We start from the raw sequence: 18,659 nt of genomic DNA, 5'->3' as shown, positions 1-18,659 counted from the left end.
AAATACAAAGCAATCTCAGCAGAGACATTGCAACAACAACAGTTTTTTGTTTGTATAAATCATTCTTGGCTTAGGAGCCTCCTCCTTATTTATAATAACGATGGGGGTTACATAAAATAGAAATTAACTTTAGTTTCCAAAAAACTGAAATAGAAACTTAAAAAATAGAAGGTTCCCTAGTTACTAAAACAGGAAATAGAACCTAAGAAATAAAAGTACTGAAATTAGAAACTAAATAACCCCATCAATCCCCAATTAAAAAGGAAACTAATGAATAGAGAAAACTAACTAGTAATCCCGTACTCAATCTTAGAGCCACTCTTTTAGACCCATAAAAGTGGCCCAATACACTCCAAATGGACTAAAGGCCCAACACATATACAAACCAACCATAGGCTTATTCCTAATAAAACAAGCCTATTTTGGTTATTAATCTGCATCAAGATGTTAGCGGCAACGAGCGGAGCATGGTTGTCGAAGGAGCATCTGGTCGTAGCACCTGAAGAAGTCAGGTGGAACGAAGAGGCAACAGCAACAAGTCGTGAAGAGCAGAGAGAGTGTCCTCGATAAGCAGGCGCAGTCCGAGAGAGAACGTCAAGCAGAGAAGGAAGGGTTAGATGGGTCGGGTAATAGGGTTAAGAGATTGGTTAGATGGGTGGGTCGGGAGGGTTGATGTGTTGGATGGGTCAGGTATTGGATTGGATAATAGGGTTAGAAAGTTGGTTAAATGGGTGGGTTGGGTTATAAAGGTTTCCAGGGTAAAGTGGATGGTCCGATGGATATTTTGAAAATTGGTTTAGCAACTGGACCGGAAGGAATGGGCTTAAGGGCATAAATGGCGGTTCAAGGCTGGACCGAGTTGATTGGGCCAAGGACAAAAGGTTGGGAGGCATCGAAGGATTGGGATTGATTGCCAAAGAGGGCGAGGATGAGGTAAGGGTTGCAAAGGCAGGAAGGGGTAGCAGAGGCGGAAGGGGGGTATCGGGATGAGAGCAGCTTCATCCAAGGGCTTATGGCTATCAGTCTGACCTTCAAGATGCAAAGTAGCCAGAAGTGGAAGATTGTGCACAGAGGTAAAGTCGCTGGAACAGATCGGATCTTCAACCACCATGTCAGAATCCTCAGACGCTAGAATCGAGAACTGGTTGTGACTTCCAAGTAAGGTTGTTGACGATGGACCAGCAGTTATTGACTTCACCGAGGGAGCAGAGATCCTAGGGTTTCCGTCCGATGGAGGAAGAGAAGCTGAAGCAGATTCCGGCAACATGGGGTTACGATTTCTTCTTTTTCTATTTCGAGTTCTTGAGACAATTTTCAGTGTGAGTTTCCAGCAGAAGGGGACCGATCTGGGTAACTTCAATTTCAGGGACATTCAGTTGAGCATATGATGCGGCCTTCATGCACAGGGAGGATTTATGACCAAAACATTTGCAGATGGTGCAGGCCGAGGGCACCCATTCGTAAGTTACCACTTAAACAAATGAATGGCCTTCACCATTCTATAAGAAACTGATCAAGCAATAAAAGAGAATATATTATATGTTTGAAATATCTGAATGAAATATACAACCAAACAGGGATGACAGAGGCTATTCACTTACCTACGAGACTCATGGAAAGATTTAGAGATTGCAAGAAGGATCTCCGTATGTTCTTTCTTGACCTAGAAAAGCTTACGGCAGAGTCGCTAGAGAGTTAATCTAGAAAATACTAAAGAAGAGAAGTGTTTCAACAAAATATGAGGACATGGTAAGAGATATGTATAATGGTGAGGTGACTAGAAAGAACTGTGGGAGGTCAAGGTAGTGAATTCTCGATTCCAACTGGGTTACATCAAAGATCAGCTTTAAGCCCATATTTGTTTGCACTCAATAGATGATTTAACCAAAGACATTCAAGATCAAGTTCCACGGTGCATGCTTTTTACTGATGATATTGTTTTGGGGGGATGAAACCAAAGCAGGAATTAATGTCAAGTTGGAGTTATGAAGATCAACCTTGGGATCAAAAGGTTTTAAGATAAGTAGAAAGAAAATGGATTATATGGTGCATAACATTAGTTACATTAGGACGAATAATGAGGTGGTGAAAATTGATGAGAGGGGGATTCCACAAAGTGATTATTTTACATATCTAAGCCCAATCATAAATAAAGAAGGTGATATAGAGTATGATGTGTCTTAGAGAATTAAAATAGGATGAACGAGTGAACGACGTATTCCTTTAAACCTTGAAGGAAAAAGTTTATAGGCCATTCATACAACCGGCTATGATGTATGGTGGAGAATGTTGGATAGTTAAGAAGCATCATATAGATAAACTCAGTGTAGCTGAGATGAGGATATTAAAATGGATGTATGGAAAAACTAGGAAGGATAAAGGAATAATCAAATTAGAGCGGATTTGGGAATAGCTCTGATATACGACAAGTTACAACAAAGTTGTTTGAGGTGGTAAGGCCATTTTCAATGGAGGCCTTTACATGCTCCAGTATAGAGGAGTGATTTGATTCAGATTGAAGGAACTCTAATGCAGAGATAAAATGACTCTGAGATAAGTGGTGAGGAAAGAGATACATAACTTAGGCCTTGTATCAAGTATGACATCGAATAGAGCTAACTGGAGGGTTAGGATCCGAATAGCCAACCCCATTTAGCTGGGATAAGGCTGAGAAATTGTTGTTGTATACAAGCAAGCATTTTCCCTTATGCTCTGAAGGCACTCTGAAATTTGTAAATATATTTGAAAAAAGCTCTCTAAGGTTCTCACTCTTACTCTACACTTTTGGCGCTTACATAGCTTATTGTTGGAATAAGAATAACCTTTTAACCATATCATGACAAGACCTAACTCATCACCTTTAATCATAGGAAAAGATATGTGGAGTCTTAACCAAAAAAGAAAAAAAAAACTAACAGATTTAGCAAATGGAAAAAAGCTTAAATCACAATATCATTGAGATTGAACTTGTTTAAAATGAAAAAAAAAAATTCTGGAGTACCATCTCAATATGCCAAAAATATCAATATAGATGATACACAAGCAAACAGTTGGATAGAGAGATTAATTCTCATCTCAATCTTCAAAATCAACAATTTTCTTCTTTCTTTCTTTTTTTTTTTTTCAAATTAAATACTAATATTACAATGATAGAGGAAGAAAAAACAAAGGAATGGGGAAAGAAGACACTTTGCCTTCAGATTCAGGAAAATCATCCCTCACCTTTGAAATTTTGAGCTCCTGCTCCAATAAAGTCCATGGCTCGACTATTCATACTTCCGAACTTCACCTCCTTGCAGGAGTTGTATAACTCTTCACCAAAAGCATCAGTCACATAAAAATCAATTCCATCCACGGTCAAATTCTTTTTAACCTAAAGTAAAAGAAATTAAGAAGATATTAATTGGGTGAACTATATAAACTCTACAAACCAAAAAGTTCCTTCTGTATCACCACACTAACTTGCTCTTCATTTCACAACAGCTCTGTGGACTGACTATCATGTGAAAACAATGGTTGCAGCACAAAAGGGAAATCATTGGCTATATTACTTACAAGCTCAAACTTTAAAATAAATAATTACAATTACAAATAATAAAATAATAGCATCAATGACGTGAAGAAAGCAAGCAAAGGTGGCACAAATACAAAATGGTATAGAAATATAAGCACCACGAATACGCCCCAGATTGTCCATGAGTTGGGTTCTAGAAATATAAACATGAACATATGATAAGTTAACGAAGTGGGGCAACATAAATAGAACACCGACTGCAAAATTTCACTGTAAAAACACTATTTGAAATAAATTGATTATGCAAATCAAAAGGTGAAACATGTAAGAGTTGCCACCCTCTCAGATGTTAGCTGCTTGCGCTGCAGCGTGTTTCACAAGAAAACAAACTTCTCAAGTTTAAGCAGCAAATGAGATCTGTTGTAAGAAACAAAATAAGCATGCAATATCATGCCATACAGAAAAAAACACCCTATAGCATTCATAGAAATTTCTGACCTTGGCAATAGATGTCACATTGATAAACAAGCTCTGGTTTGGAGAGCAGGAAAGCATACAGAAGAGGTTTAGAAAGTTCCTCAAGCATGCTGGGCAGCCTACAAGAAAAGGAATCGCCTGCAAACATAGATTGAACGACAAATAAAATGTATCATGCAGGGGTAGGGGAGGGCAAGCATATAAAAGAAACGGATATGACCAACAGACATGTATATATATAAACCCTGCAAAACAGAGAGAAGCAATTTATTCCAAGCTCAATATTGTTACAAGCATAGTTGTCAAGGCATTGCCTAGGCACAGCCTAGACATTCAGGCTCTTTCATGGGTCCAAGGCGGCAGCCCACCCTGTTGACTCTATACGTCATTCACATTTTTATGTTGATTTATGTTAAGGCCGCGTACATTATCACCCTCCCCACACCCTGCAGTGGCGGGAGCCTCGTGCATTGAGCATGCCCCTTTTAATGTTTATTATTGTTTTGTTTTTTGATGAATATGCTAATATTATATCCTATACTTTGTTTATTATATGATGGGTCATATTAGGTTGTTGCTAGCATAATTATATAACATTGCATTAATATGGCTTCAATGTAGTATATAAGCGTAATTATATAAAATTATCATTGCTAAATAACATATAGTCATATATTGCAAGCCTAGGGCACCCAAGTATGTAAGTGACACCTAAGCAAGTGCCTAGTCACCCATAGTTGTCAAGGCGCTGCCTTGGTGTCTAGGCGGTTTGCCTGGGGCCTAGGCGATTGTCACCTTATTGCAATGTATGTCACCTTATATATTTTTCTCTTTATTTCATTTACTTAAGATATTATTCATAAATAAGCAAATACACTCTATTTGAATCCAATAAAAATAGGTTAAAAATCAAATTCCAAAAAGATTAAAAGTCAACCCCCCGGTCCAAGAACAAACTAGATTTTTTGTTGTAGGGCGATTTTCAACTTTCGATTGCTAAGTTTTTCTCAATTCTGAAAAATTTTATAAACCTTATCATGGTAGAACATTGCTAAAAACCAAAAGTCTGGTAAAATCATCTTTTGTTGTGATGTCAATAAAATTATTTCCATTTAGGCGATTTAACAACATTCGCACACTTTAAAATAAGTTTGACCGAAACATAACTTTGTCATAACAACTCAGATTTAAGTAATCTTACACTTGTTGGAAAGCTAGTTTTATGTTATACCAAATACAAAAAGTCTCATCTAAAAATAAAATCATTTGACCAATAAAACTTATTATAGAAGAAGAGCATTTCTCTGAATGTCAAAAAGTCATTGATTTTTTATGACTTGATGTGTGTGACTATGTTGATTTTTATGGCTTGATGTTGCTTAATGTTGATTAGAAAATAGGGGAAATAAAAAATAACACATGGGCGATCTGATCACCATGGCTATGCCATAGCGGAGGATTCACCACCAAATCGATTAGCCATCCCTCCACCGCCTTGGTTTGCCATGATGCTGTGACAACCATGTAGTCACCTAGGCACCCCTCCAACGCCTTAGGTTGCCTAGTGGTGACTCGTGACAACTATGGTGACAAGGATGTCCTAAACAAAGTTGCCAACATGTCTAGGCAACTAAAGGCATTGGAGGGGGCCAAAATGTCAAGGCAACAGCAGAAATGTGCCTAGATGGCACCTAAGCAACCAAGTCACCCTTTCAGCAAAGGGTGCCTAGACGCCTAGGCATCCCCCAGGCGACTTGACAACATAGACCTAAACTAAATGCAACATACAAGAGGACTAAACAAAAATGGAAAGGAGAAAGTTTGGTTTCATTTTTTTTTTTTTTTTGGGCGAATAATTTAATTCAAAACCAAAGGAGAAAAGATATACAAGCCCCTAGAAAGGGGAGGGGGAAGAAGAAAGAAGACAAAGAGGATCTCAATGAGGATCCAAAGTCCTGATCACAAAGCTAGGAAGCTCCCAGAAAGTTACAATATGATCATTTCTAGGGGATGGAGAACAAACGGAGGAGACTTTTGAGATCTTTGTTTTGACATTAAAAAATATGGAGCTCCAAATCTTTCCAAGAGGCCGATAGTAGGAGGTCCATTTTCTATGATTCCTCTCCATCCAGATCTGACTGATGATTGCACAGAAGGCAAGTTTTCCCACTACATCATAGATGGTCTTTCCATGGAACGTAATGTCCATCCAAATCCATTCCCTGTGGAAGGGGAGAATTCTTCTCGAGGAGGGCCAGCACTTAGAGAGGACTAGACTCCAAATGGAGTAAGAGACAGGGCAAGCAAAGAAGAGGTGCTCTATGTCCTCCGGCTCCGAACCACATTGATGCAATTGGGCGATGGAAGGGATCTCTTTAATTTGGGAATTTTCCTATTTACTTTCCTTTTTGGTTTAGAAATTAGTTTGATATTATTTTAATTTAGATTTGATTTTTATTTTAGTTGCTATTTAGGTTTAGTTTCCATTTTTAATTAGCTTCCAAAATTATGTCATTATTTTCTTTAAATAGCCTTGTAATGGAGAAGAACTCAGTTTTTGAGATTGAATGAACTTGATTAAGGTTTTTTGTTTGGGTTGTGAACCATGGCTGCCCGTGGGTGATTCCCTCTTCTTCCCTTTCTGAATTTTCTAATCTCCTCTTTCATTCTCCTTCTTCCTCTTCAATTTCTTCCCCTATTTCTTCCTTTTCATTATTATTGCTGATTTTTTTGTCAATACTCTATTCTAGGTGATACCTTCCAGAACCGAAGAACTCGTTACTGAAGCTTGGTTTTCCATTGACTGACCCTGAGGTTTGGGTCGGGAGTAGCATTCTCAGAGGCGATCAGAAACCCTAGTATTCCTTCCCTCCAGCCAGCCTCTGTTGTGAGCTTCAAGACCAAGTTCAAATCTGGTTCCCTATTACCGCCAGATCTGAGTTGCAGGGACAATACAGCTCCTCTTACTTCTTGTTTGAAGTGTTTATTTGTCGAAGTCAAGAGACCTTAAGGCTAGCAGCCTTCGTTTCGAAGTTCAGGTCAAACCAAGCCCTATCGAAGGAGTCCTATCGATCGGAAGTTTTTTTTTTCTGTTCCGCTGGTTTCTGGTTCTCACGACAAGAAGAAGAAGAAACAGGGTTTTTTTTTTTTTTTTAAAAGAGTTTTTCCCTGTTATTACAATTAAGCCCTTGTTCCCCAAAGTTATATTCTATTACCCCTTTTCTCTTTGGTAAAACTCAGAATAAGCCCTTGCATTAAAGTTTTTAGTTCTAGAACTACCCCAGCTGCCATATAATTATTTCTAAGGCCCTACTTGTTTCTGAAAATTACAAGAATACCCTTCAACCTTTAAATTGAGATATTTTATCATTCTTGTGGGCCCTAAGCATTCCGATTTCAGTCCTTGGAATCCGGTTCCACACCACACACAGGTAGCAAAGCGGGGAGGCAGGGATCTCTCTATGGATGAGGAAGGCCTGAGAGGGAAGGCACTTTGTGAATACTCTCCAGGTTGTGAAGCTTTGCCTAGGAATATGATGCTTGAACCAAATTAGCTTGTGCCAAGTGGAGAAGCAGTTCTAAGATCGAATGTAGTCCCAAGCAGCCTTAGCATCAAAGATCCCGGATGGGGAAGGTGTCCATAAAAGAGTGTCGCATCTCGAGTGGCCCAAACAGGGGATCCCAGACAAAGCATCCTATATATCTTCCAACTGCGGGGAGGAGCTGTTAGGAGGGGACCAAGATCCAGATGATATTATGTCAACAACCTTAGCAAGTCTTGGAAGCCCAAACTATAAATGCTCCTAGCGCTAAGAACATGCACAAGGATCCCCATAGGGTGCCAAGGATCAAGCCATAGGTAAGTGGAGAAACCATCACCTATCCAAAAGGATATAGCTCTAGAAGCCAAGGATCAGAAAGAGATCATCTTTCGCCATAACTAGGAAACATCTGAGAGAAGTGCACCATCCAAAAGGAGTCATTATTAAGCATATTAGAGTAAATCCAGTCAACCCAGATGCTTTTCTTCTTAGAAACCACTCGCCATATCAACTTTAGAATGCTCGCACAATTGACATCCTTGATACGCCTCAAACCCAATCCCCCTTCCTCTTTGGGAAGACATATCGCAGCCCAACTTAGAGGCCAAAGGAATATGGAAGATTCGCATCTTTTCTAAAGTAAGGCAGCAAAGATGGATTCTGATTTTGTAGTAATGGATTTGGGCAACCCATAGATACCAGACCAGTATATGTAGGAGGCTTGGAGAACGAATCTGATGAGCTCTAGCAGAAGAGCAAAGGAAAGTGGTTTCTAAGAAAAAAAGCATCTGATGAGATCCAACATAGGAGAACAATGGTGAGCTGAGAGTCTTGCTGGAATTAGAGGCAACCCCAAATTCCAGCAATAAGATTTTGGTCCGAGGCAGCTTGCAGACTACAGGAAAGAACCTCCATAGCAAGGCAAAATAAATTAAGGCAAGAGAGGGCATCCCTGCCTAATTCCTGCAGTGGGGGAGAAGTATCCATCCGAGGTACCATTGATCAAAACTGAGAATATTGGGGGGGCAATGCAATGAAAGATCCAATTTGTGAATGTGGCAGGGAAGCCCATCTTGTTTAAAACAGAAATGATGAAGTCCCATCTCAGAGAGTCGAAAGCCGGATATCAATCTTCATGAGAGCAGCTGGGGTTGGTCCATGTAATAGTGGACCCCACAGGCATCCCCCTGGTCATATTTCATCCCCAAACAAATACAGGAAGTGCCATAAAAGTGAGTCCAAAGTAACAAAAATTGTTACAACCACTTATCCTGAAAGCTTGAGTTGCCAAGGGTTATAACAATGTATATCAACCCACATCAACACCTCCCCAGGCCCACACATGCAGGCCGACACACACACAGCTTTGCACGTGACACAATGACGTGACACCAATGAGCAGAAAGTGTAGGAGCACAGCACATAGCACAAAACTCTCAGATTCATTCCACTCTCTACAATTGGTAGTACTCTCTTGTTGCTGCCCTAATCTCTTGTTCTTCACTTATTCTTCTTTTCTACAGTTCTACTTCTTATTATTGATTGTTCTAGATTCTAAAATGATTACAACTTTAACACGCTGAAACGGATGGGTTAACCATTAGTTTTATCCTACCTGCAACATGCAATGATCTCTGCTGGCAAATTGTAATCCATATGCAGAGAATAATTGTGCTAGATCTGAATACAGCCACATTATTCATTAATAACAAAATTTTAAATAGTTTAATGGCACTCCAATACATAGAAATGATTCCTGGTTTTTTTTTTTTTCCATGTCTATAAATTCATTAAATTGGAATTATAGACTCAAGGGCATTAATTAATTTATCATGTTTAACAGAAATAAGAAAAGAAATTCATTTTTATGGTTTTTCACCTTAAGAATTGATTCAATGACCCTAACAAATCTTAAAGGAAATCTCCGAAATAATTTTCTTTTTCTATAATAAAACAGCTTCAAAATTATTGTCAGGAATTCAAGTTCCATCTCTAAATACATGTAATCTATATAAAACATAAACTGTGACGGAAAAATTCCAATGTAAGAATTTGTAACTCATACTTGGACCCCTAATTAGTACAGCAAAAAAAATATAATTAGACGACTGAGAGAAATAGAAAAGTGGGCAAGCCTCTGGTGCAAGCCGCGCAACGGTTAAGTTGCCCTATTGCAACATGTTGGTCACAGGTTCAAAACTTGGAAATAGCCTCTCCTGCAAAGCAGGGGGTAAGATTGGGTACATTTGCCCCTCCCAGACCCTGCATAATGAGGGGCCGGTGGGCCCCAAGAATTCAATCCCAAGGTGGGTGTAGGCCCACTTAAATAAAGAGCACAAATATCAAAATCAATGGCAGTTTTGTAAATAAGGAGGAATCTTAAGGGGTAAGTGGGGGTTCAAGTAAGTGATGGCCTGATGGGATATGGAGGGAATTAAGAATTATTGTGAAGGGATAAATTAGGAAACAAAATTAACGCAAAAGGTTGGAGGAAAAAATGGGGGAAAAGTAAGGGTACCTTGGAAACACAAAGGACAAAGATAAAGAAAAACAAGACAAAAAAAAACAAAGACTGAGTTTCAGCAAAGGGAGAGAGTCACGTATGAGGTTGAGAGGGGTATTATGGGAAAAACAGAAAATAAAGGCTAAAGCAAGCCCACGATTCTTTATTCTTGGGGGTTGTCTTCAACCTCCAGCCAAGAAGATGGAGGCGGAAGACCAGCCATGTATGAAAGCTAGAGCTCTCAATAGGATCGATGACATGGGTTGAAATCATAGGGTTTCTGATCGCCCGGATGAGTGTAACCTTCGATCAGAATTTTAGCTTGAACCATGAGGATCCAAGAGACCAATAGAGATCTGCTGGAACAAGGACCAGCGGTAGTTGTAGGTTCAGATCTGGATCCAAATGGGTATTCTACGGTAGCAATGAAATTAGGGACTGGTTCATGTCGCTTAAGTCATGATTTCTTATGCCCTAAAGCTCAGACCCATCAGAGGAGTATCAATGGGGATCAACTCCAACAACCAGGGCTGTTTATGTTACCCAGGAAACAGAGTAACAGTATTGGTTTAGTAGAAACAAAAAATAGAAGAGGTAGCAGATCGATGGTAGAGGAAGAAGAAAGAAGAGGGGAGAGAAAAGAAAGATCACAGGGAAGAGAAGAAAGGGGGGGTTGTCTCGCCGGACAAGGGGGGAATAAGAGAGAGAAGGGGGAAGGGGGGAGAAGACAGCCACGCAGGCCTTTCACAACTTCATTTTTTCTTCAATTCAACTAATTCTTCCCATGAATTACATGTCTAATTTATAATAAAATAAAATAAAAACCTTCTAATTAAAGTCAAAGACTAAGATAGAAATAAAATCTCCTACACCTAGGCTAACAGAATTAAAAGCAAATAAGGACTCAAATAGGAAACAAATATTCTCAAATAAAAATAAAATTCTAGAATATTCTAATAATCTTGAACCCAAATCAGTAACTTTGATCCTAAATTGGATCTGGTTCTTGGTCCGGGTTCTGAAGCGGGTTTGGGTCGATCCATCGGAGTGCTGCTACATCACTATAGTAGCAAGAGCCTCATGCACTGGGTTGCTCTTTTGAGAGAAACAGAAAATATTATCTTACACTTGTATTTGGAAAATAATTCTGAACTTCTATTGCTTTGGTTGAGACTCTGAATAGTTGAATGCCCTCTACATCTAGATGCCTCTTGACCGATGTAAATGGTGTACATAGTTACTAAATGAACTTGTGCCAAAACATGAGTGCTCAATGAGTTATATTTAGTGAATCGTAGATAAATAACTCCAACAATGATTATGAGTTAAATATATTGTGATTTGGTTCTCCCACCCCCCCACACCCCCCCCCAAAAAAAAGTCAATCATCCTCAACTTTAGAAATGAAATCACTCCACAAAATCCAACAGAAAATACTTACTTGTTGCACTTGTGTTCTCAACGTATCAAACTGGAACTCTGTACAACAAACATTTCCACTGATTGTTGGACATAGGCTTTGGATTTTTGAAGAAAGTATCTCATCTGGCTGGAGAACAGAAAAAAGAAACAAATTATCTGTTAACAACAATGAAGCATACTGAAATCCAGTAATGGGGTCCCCAGTACAATTGAAATATGGGAGATAATTGATGGAGGGCCATTTCTGAAGATTAAAACAAAGAGGTGTTTATTTGCCCCCAACATAAGAAAAGGCTAGGCTATTTTGACCACAGGTCAAGCCTATGGAAGAGGCACAGGAGGCTGTATGAGACAAGATGAGTTTTGGCTTGTGTTTAGTATAAGCGGGCTTTTATTTAGTGGGTCTGATTTATAAGCCCATATTCAGGGTAGTTTTTAGGGACAAAATTTATGCATATTTTCCTTCTATCTCTTTCGAACACTAGCCATTAAGAGAGAATCAAGTTGGGAGTCTTTGAGAGAGTTTGAGTCTGAATTTGTTTTCAATCACTATCAAGACTTTATTCTATAAAGAAACCTAGGGTTAATAAATGTAAATATGTTTTTGGAATGCATAGAGTAATGAAAATAGTATGAAGCCTTTGAGTAAACAGCTAGGGTCATGGCCTGGTTGACGGGTGCTCCATCTTCTACGTTGATGCTGTCTTCTCATACGATCAGAGTTAGCACAAGGTTCAGTCAGTGCTAATTATCAATTAAACTCATGTCTGACCTGTCAATTTGAATTATTAATTCTGTTCTGTTGTTCTGTTTAAGTTCCACAGAAGAAACAGAAAATAGACAGATATGACTGCAACTGTACGTTCAGCTTTGGATTTGAATTCTGTATCCTTGGATTGCACAATTCCTTTACTACAATTCAATTCACTTTTTCTTTAATTATTCAGAAATTAAACTCCTTCAGCTAGAACCATTGATGGTATCACATCAGATTAGCATCCTAGCCGGTTGCACCCCTTAATTCATGGTTTTACTTGGCCTAGGACAGCCTACAGAATCCATAGTACCACTGGTGCCCTACTTTAAAATATATTTTTTCTTTCTTCTCCTTTCCTACATTCCATCAATTATATATGAGAAACAGATGAACTAGGAACACAGGAAACAATGATAAGCATTAAGTAAGAAATGCATTAAACTTATCCACATCATGACCTAGGAAAAAATGCATTAAGACTGACATGTATTCATCCAACCTTCTTTTTCCGAAAAATGTTTAAAAGTATAAATATTAATGAGAAGCAAAACAAACAACCTCAAATGCAGTACTGTACAACTGATTAGACCCCAAGGGACCCTCTACAAAAAAAGATTCCTATACCCACCATGCAGCCCAAAAGCACACCCCCCCCCCGGCCGGTGCGGGAAATTTTAACCTTATTCATTCAACCATTCACCATAGTTACACTAAGATTGTTGTATACCATAGAAATAAATATTCAAAAACAAAAATAACGTTGTGTTTCCTAGAATGGAAGTTATACAAACAAGCACGAAGCCCTGCTGCTACATACCTTCACAGAAGGAGTACCAAAAGGGCAGTTCAAAACTTTCCCATCACTCCGTTTACCACATATATCATACATTGCGCAATAACCCTCTGAATGCCTTTCGCTGAATATCAAAAGAAAATAGAGTGGTTATCCAACAGTAAGAGAACAGAAGTTCCAACTTCCTTTTGGAAATTATAGACACAGGTCACAATGAAGAGAAACAGGCAGAAAAAACACAACTGAGCCAAAAAGTAGTTAATCGCAGATATTGTGAGTGAAAGATATGCACAAAGTTGTACAACCAAAAGCTGACAAACAGAGCAATAACCACAAAACTAAAGGACTAGGAGTAATTTCAGAGGTTTTATTTTTCAGTTCTTTATGCAGCAACAGTAAAAAAATCTTCCTCGGCAATGTCCTCCAAAACTATCACATTAAAGGAACAGTGCACAACATTTGCAGCAGCATTGCAAACCTAAAGATCCATCGTGTTTATGATGGACAAAAACAAATCAAAGCCAATCTGGAGTTCTTCCAGAGGGAAGGGATTAGGGAAAGAAGAGTATTCTGTAAGGGAAAGAGAAAAAAGATGAACTAAGCTCAAAGTCTATGCTTGAGAGGAGGGATTGTTTGTCCCCAAACAGTTTAATGGCCTGATAAGTTTTTCATGTATTCATTGATGTTCTCGGTCCTTTTGATGTTGTCTTCGGCCTCATCCTAGCAAGGGGCCCTATTGGTTGGGTGTACGTGAGCTGTGTTGGCCTACCACTTATTAATATTTGAATTTACCTGGTAAAACTACTTCATGGACTAGCCCATTAAACTCCTGCTTGTTGGGGAATAAAGTTTGTGGAATGCTCAATTTTTATGTGTTTTGTGGACTCAAATGGATTGCATGCCCTGGGGGTATCAACTGTCAAGCTCAGGTGTTGCTGCCGGTGGCTTTTTTGTTGGCCCTTATAGTCCATAATGTTTTGTTTCAAAACTCACAGAATGCAACGATCCTGTTTCTTTACCTTCATATTAATATTTTTCAATAGATCTTCTTGTTGCCGGTAATGATAATAATAGCAGCAAGAACAATAATGAAAATATAAAATAGGTTCTCCAGGTGGGCCACTTAAAGAAGCTTCCAATTGTAAGTCGGGACTCGGAAACCCACCATGTAGCAGCTCAATTAGCATCCAAATTTTGTGGACATGTAGCTTAGATCACCTTCAATTTGTATTGAAAGTTTCAGCCTAAATAGAGTATCATGCATAGTAGAGTAAGACTTTAAATAATTGCATAGAGTTAAGATTTTGAAAAGGTAGGATAGTCAATAACACAAGGGGAAATGTCCACATGTCCAGTATGAATGGCCACACCAGCTCTCCACATCACTCAAATAGTTAATGAATGTAAGAAGCTTCCATAAGTGATCCACTCAGAAAACCTCTTTTTTTTTTTTCTTTTTTTCTTTTTCCTTTTTTTTTTTTTTTAAACACCATTTATAGAATATTATTAATAATAAAATAAAATTTGAATAATAATGATAGTGATATAATGATGACAATAATAATAGTAACACATTAACACCTGCACCATCATAGTAATAATTAAGTAGAGAAAAAATTTTCAGAGTAACCAAAATATCTGCCTTGTGGTATATCAGATTGGCCCAAGTTTTGTGATCATATGGGCCCCAAAAACCCTACTCACATGTGAAGTTTTAGCCCAAACAAAGTCTACAAAGTGGCAAAATAGAGCTAGGAAAATTCAGCACTATGGGAGAGTGCACAATATTGATCGGAATACCGTAGGCATGCATGAACATCCACGTGGATGGATGCCAATACAAAATAGAGAATTCGATTGAATCAAAATTTGACATGTGTCTAATTTAGACCATATACTATCTATCCAATAGTCAAAATTGCCACATTACCATTCCACATGGCACAATGAGGATAGGCCACATTGACAAGCTTATCAACGCTGGCCCTGATAATGATTTTTTCCACTAATATATTATTAAATAATGAATATAGCAATTAAAATTATCAAAATTATAGTAATAATAATATAAGATAATTGCATCTCAACGTGCATCAATCAGAAGCTTGCATCTCAACGTGCATCAATCAGAAGCTTCTCTAAGTCTACAAGGTATCTGCCATAGGTGGTATAGCATTCAAGTTTTTGTGGGCAGATATCTAGCCTATGCCCCCCTACCCTTGCACGTGTGGTCAGTTTACCCCAAATGGGTTTCTCCATGGCAGAATAAATCACAAAAACATGGTCAAAATGTGAACTTCTTCAAAATGACTTCAAAGCTAAGACTACAATCAAAATAGTAGAAGCACGGTAGCCATAAGGTTGAGTTAAGCCATGAAATTTGACAAGTGGCCAACCTATAGGCGTCCCAAATATCCAACACTTGAATTGGACACAACAGCCCTACATGTGGCTTAACTTTGGTGCCCGTACACAGAAGCCAGGTGACCTACTTAGATAAATTATCCGTAGTAGCAGTCATAGTTGATTTTTTTTAATAAGTCTAGCATTATCAATCACTCCTCCTACTGCAAGAACATAGAAATATAGAATCAACAGGTTGCATTGCCCTTGAAGGAAATTGGAAAATTCTATGGCCATCATTGAAGTTGAGAACAGATTCTAAGTGATCATTGTCAATAGCTGGTGTGATTCTAAATCAATCCTTTCTTAATCTCTTCAAGGAAACCAGGACCTTGCAGATTGTTGAACCACATCCATTCTCACTACTACGTAAGCCTTAACCAACTAGTTTTCCTTTCTCTAGCAAACAGGAGCAAAGATTGAGTTAATTATTTGGGTCACGATAACCCCAAGTAACTTACAGATATCTACATGTTCCAGTGTCCTTTTCAAGGACTGCATTAGTGCATGTTCAATTTTTTTCTCCACTTTGTGGCTAGCATTCCGATATGACTGTTATTTACAGAATAAAAAAACAAAACAAAACAAAAAATGGAATAAAGGCTCCCAACATTAATGTAGAGTTCTAAGTATTACTGGTATGGCCCATGGGTACCTAATTTCCTAACACTCGGGATTGCTGTGAATCAGATTGACAAATTATGTGGAAAAAACTCAAATTTTGCCTCAATTCAAACAAAAAAAATAATATGGTGCAACTACATAGACATACAAATTAGATGATAATAGATTTGGTCAACCATGATGTGAACTCTCATACCCAGGGAAACTCCACATGAGAAATTAGAACATCTAAAGTGGTAATTATTGTGCTATTATCATTTTCTAATAAGAATAGTCGATTCCCTTTAGATACAACAAATGGATTAAAGTAATTATAAGTGGCCTTACCTCAAGGAGGCATTGGAGAGCAAAAGAAATGGCGAACCAGAACTCCCTCCGCTCTCTAAAGCTACAGCAAAGGCCTACATTCATAATACTGGAAAATTAGATGGACACAGATGTGCCTCCGTGATCAATATTACTTTACAGAAGAAACAAGACTCGTTCATATAGATGAAATGACGTATTCCAAACTACCAAAAGCACCTATACATTCAACTCCAATTTTCAATAAATTGACCAGTTTTCAGCTAAACTTATCAAGGATTGAATAAATAAAATAATGAACCATGCAAAAGTTTGATTAAAAGAGAGCTGCAAACAAATTTTTTCCCCAATAAATTTGGCACTCAGTCTCATGTATTTCTCGATTCAAAACGAAGGGAATAATACTTCGTGAAAGCAGATGAAAACCAGAACCAAACTCCCAAGCTAAGAAATAACTCCTCTGATAATAATGGATGAGGTCTAACGAGCTGCTTCTTCTTACAAACAACCAAAACTTCAAAGGAAGAACATCGACATTCAACCGCGAACTGAAATGAAAATCAGGGTACACCAAACGGAGATAAATCGTATCAAGAACAATAAACTATAAACCATGAGTAGTGAATTCTCGCCTGTAACAGATACAAAGCGATCAGAATCCCTAGAGAGAGCTTCATTCTTGTCTCCGACGAATCCATATTCATCGGAGGGGGAAGATTGAGAGCGTGTAATTGAGAACCGCGGAGCCAGGGAGTCAAAACTGAATTTGTACCCCCGACTCCCGAGAGGTCCAGAAAACTATAAACGCTCTCGTATCCCTCCTCCCACCGACGAAGAAATGAACAGAAAAAGGAAGATTAGGAAGGGCGAGTCAAATATGGTAGTTGCAGATAGCCGCAGAGCCAGGGAACCAAACCTGGATGTGTACTCCCGACTACCGATAAAACTATGAGCGCTGTCACCTTCTAGAATATTATATATATATATATATAAATGGACAAAGCGTCATGTTTGCAATTACATAACTGCCCTTCTTTTACGTACCGTTTCTCTTTCTCACTGGCAAAGACGATATCGGAATTTGGACAAGACTGGAACGGGAATTATTATTTTTTAATTAACTATTTATTACTAAAACACCCTGAACCTTGAAGAAGGAATATGCTTTTTCTCTTTTCATAATTAACGATCACGGCGGTTATCCTTCCTCGAAGATATGCAGGGTATTGAATCTAGCTCGTAATGCTTTCAGTCTGTTCCTCCATATAGAATATAAATTAGGTAAAGACAACAGTCCGGTTATTTTTCCAAATATTGTAAGGCATCTACTATGTCCAAATATTGTAAGGCATCGACTATGTCATATACAATTGGACATAGAGAGTATGATCTAGACTAACCACATCTTAAATTTTATAATCTAATTCACACTTTCTTTTTTATTAGTATACATTTTTTTTTTGGTAGAACATCCTATTTGTGTCTATGCATATGTATCAATACTCTATTCTAAATATTATTGTGCAAAAAGAACATGAATGATTCAGATTTATTTTGTGATTCTCAAAAACATCACATTCCATTGTTACATGAATAACTACCTAATTTATTTGAAAAAAAATTGCTTGCTACCTCACTACAACCCCTGCTGGCAGTCAAAGAAATAGAATAATTCACGTTCTTCTTGGGTTCACAAAAAGCCTCTTAGATTTTTATTTTTTTTTCAAAACCATCCTTTGTAATTTCATTTCTTTGGCTACTAGCATGTTTATCCAAATAGCAGCCAGTTTTTGTTCAATTTATTCACCTAAAAAACAAAAAATAAAACTATCCAATTAATTAAATGATAATTTGATAATTTAATTTTGAATTCTTGTATAGAAAATGGAGCTTGCTTTTATGAGATCTGATGTGTCATTGTGGGTGTCTCTCCATTGAAATGGAAGAAAAAATGCTTCCATCTCACAATTTCTCTCCCATTTCATACTTACTTTAGAAGTGTCAAGCGAAAAGTTTTCTTATAAAAGAAAGTCTAACGTTCGGTTTTTTCTTTCTTAATTGATCAAATCAATTATAAATGAATCGGTAAGGTATTTGGTCTATAAAGAGGAAACCAAGGTTTGATCGATTTAACAACTGCCTAGCGCAGTTGGTGAGTTATGGTGTGCAAAAATCCCATGCTCACTTTTGGTTTGTTTTAATAGTCTCTTACTAGTTCAATCACAATTTTTTATAAACAAAAAGAAAATGTTAAATTTATGGGATTTTTTTTATTTTTGGGAGGTTCTATCGTTTTTCCCTATTTCAGTTCAAACGGT

General features: G+C 37.9%; 1 protein-coding gene across 2 annotated transcripts in view; it reads right to left on the bottom strand.

Annotated features, from left to right (window-relative positions):
* Positions 1-17,298, bottom strand: part of LOC122086327 (NPC intracellular cholesterol transporter 1-like) — a 116,804-nt gene extending 99,506 nt beyond the window's left edge. Inside the window, exons 1-6 of one of the 2 annotated variants that reach the window (XM_042655090.1) lie at positions 16,974-17,298; positions 16,363-16,436; positions 13,033-13,132; positions 11,478-11,585; positions 4,013-4,129; positions 3,223-3,373 (exon numbers count right to left, since the gene is read on the bottom strand). In XM_042655090.1, coding sequence (XP_042511024.1) covers positions 3,223-3,373; positions 4,013-4,129; positions 11,478-11,585; positions 13,033-13,132; positions 16,363-16,436; positions 16,974-17,045 — 622 coding nt within the window. In that variant the 5' untranslated portion in view covers positions 17,046-17,298. The remainder of the gene's footprint in view (positions 1-3,222; positions 3,374-4,012; positions 4,130-11,477; positions 11,586-13,032; positions 13,133-16,362; positions 16,437-16,973) is intronic. The other variant, XM_042655091.1, reaches the window with a different exon arrangement.
* Positions 17,299-18,659: the final 1,361 nt, after the last annotated feature.

This window comes from Macadamia integrifolia, chromosome 8, assembly GCF_013358625.1.
Source record: "Macadamia integrifolia cultivar HAES 741 chromosome 8, SCU_Mint_v3, whole genome shotgun sequence".
Lineage (NCBI taxonomy): Eukaryota > Viridiplantae > Streptophyta > Magnoliopsida > Proteales > Proteaceae > Macadamia > Macadamia integrifolia.
This window is presented reverse-complemented; position numbering and strand designations above follow the sequence as displayed.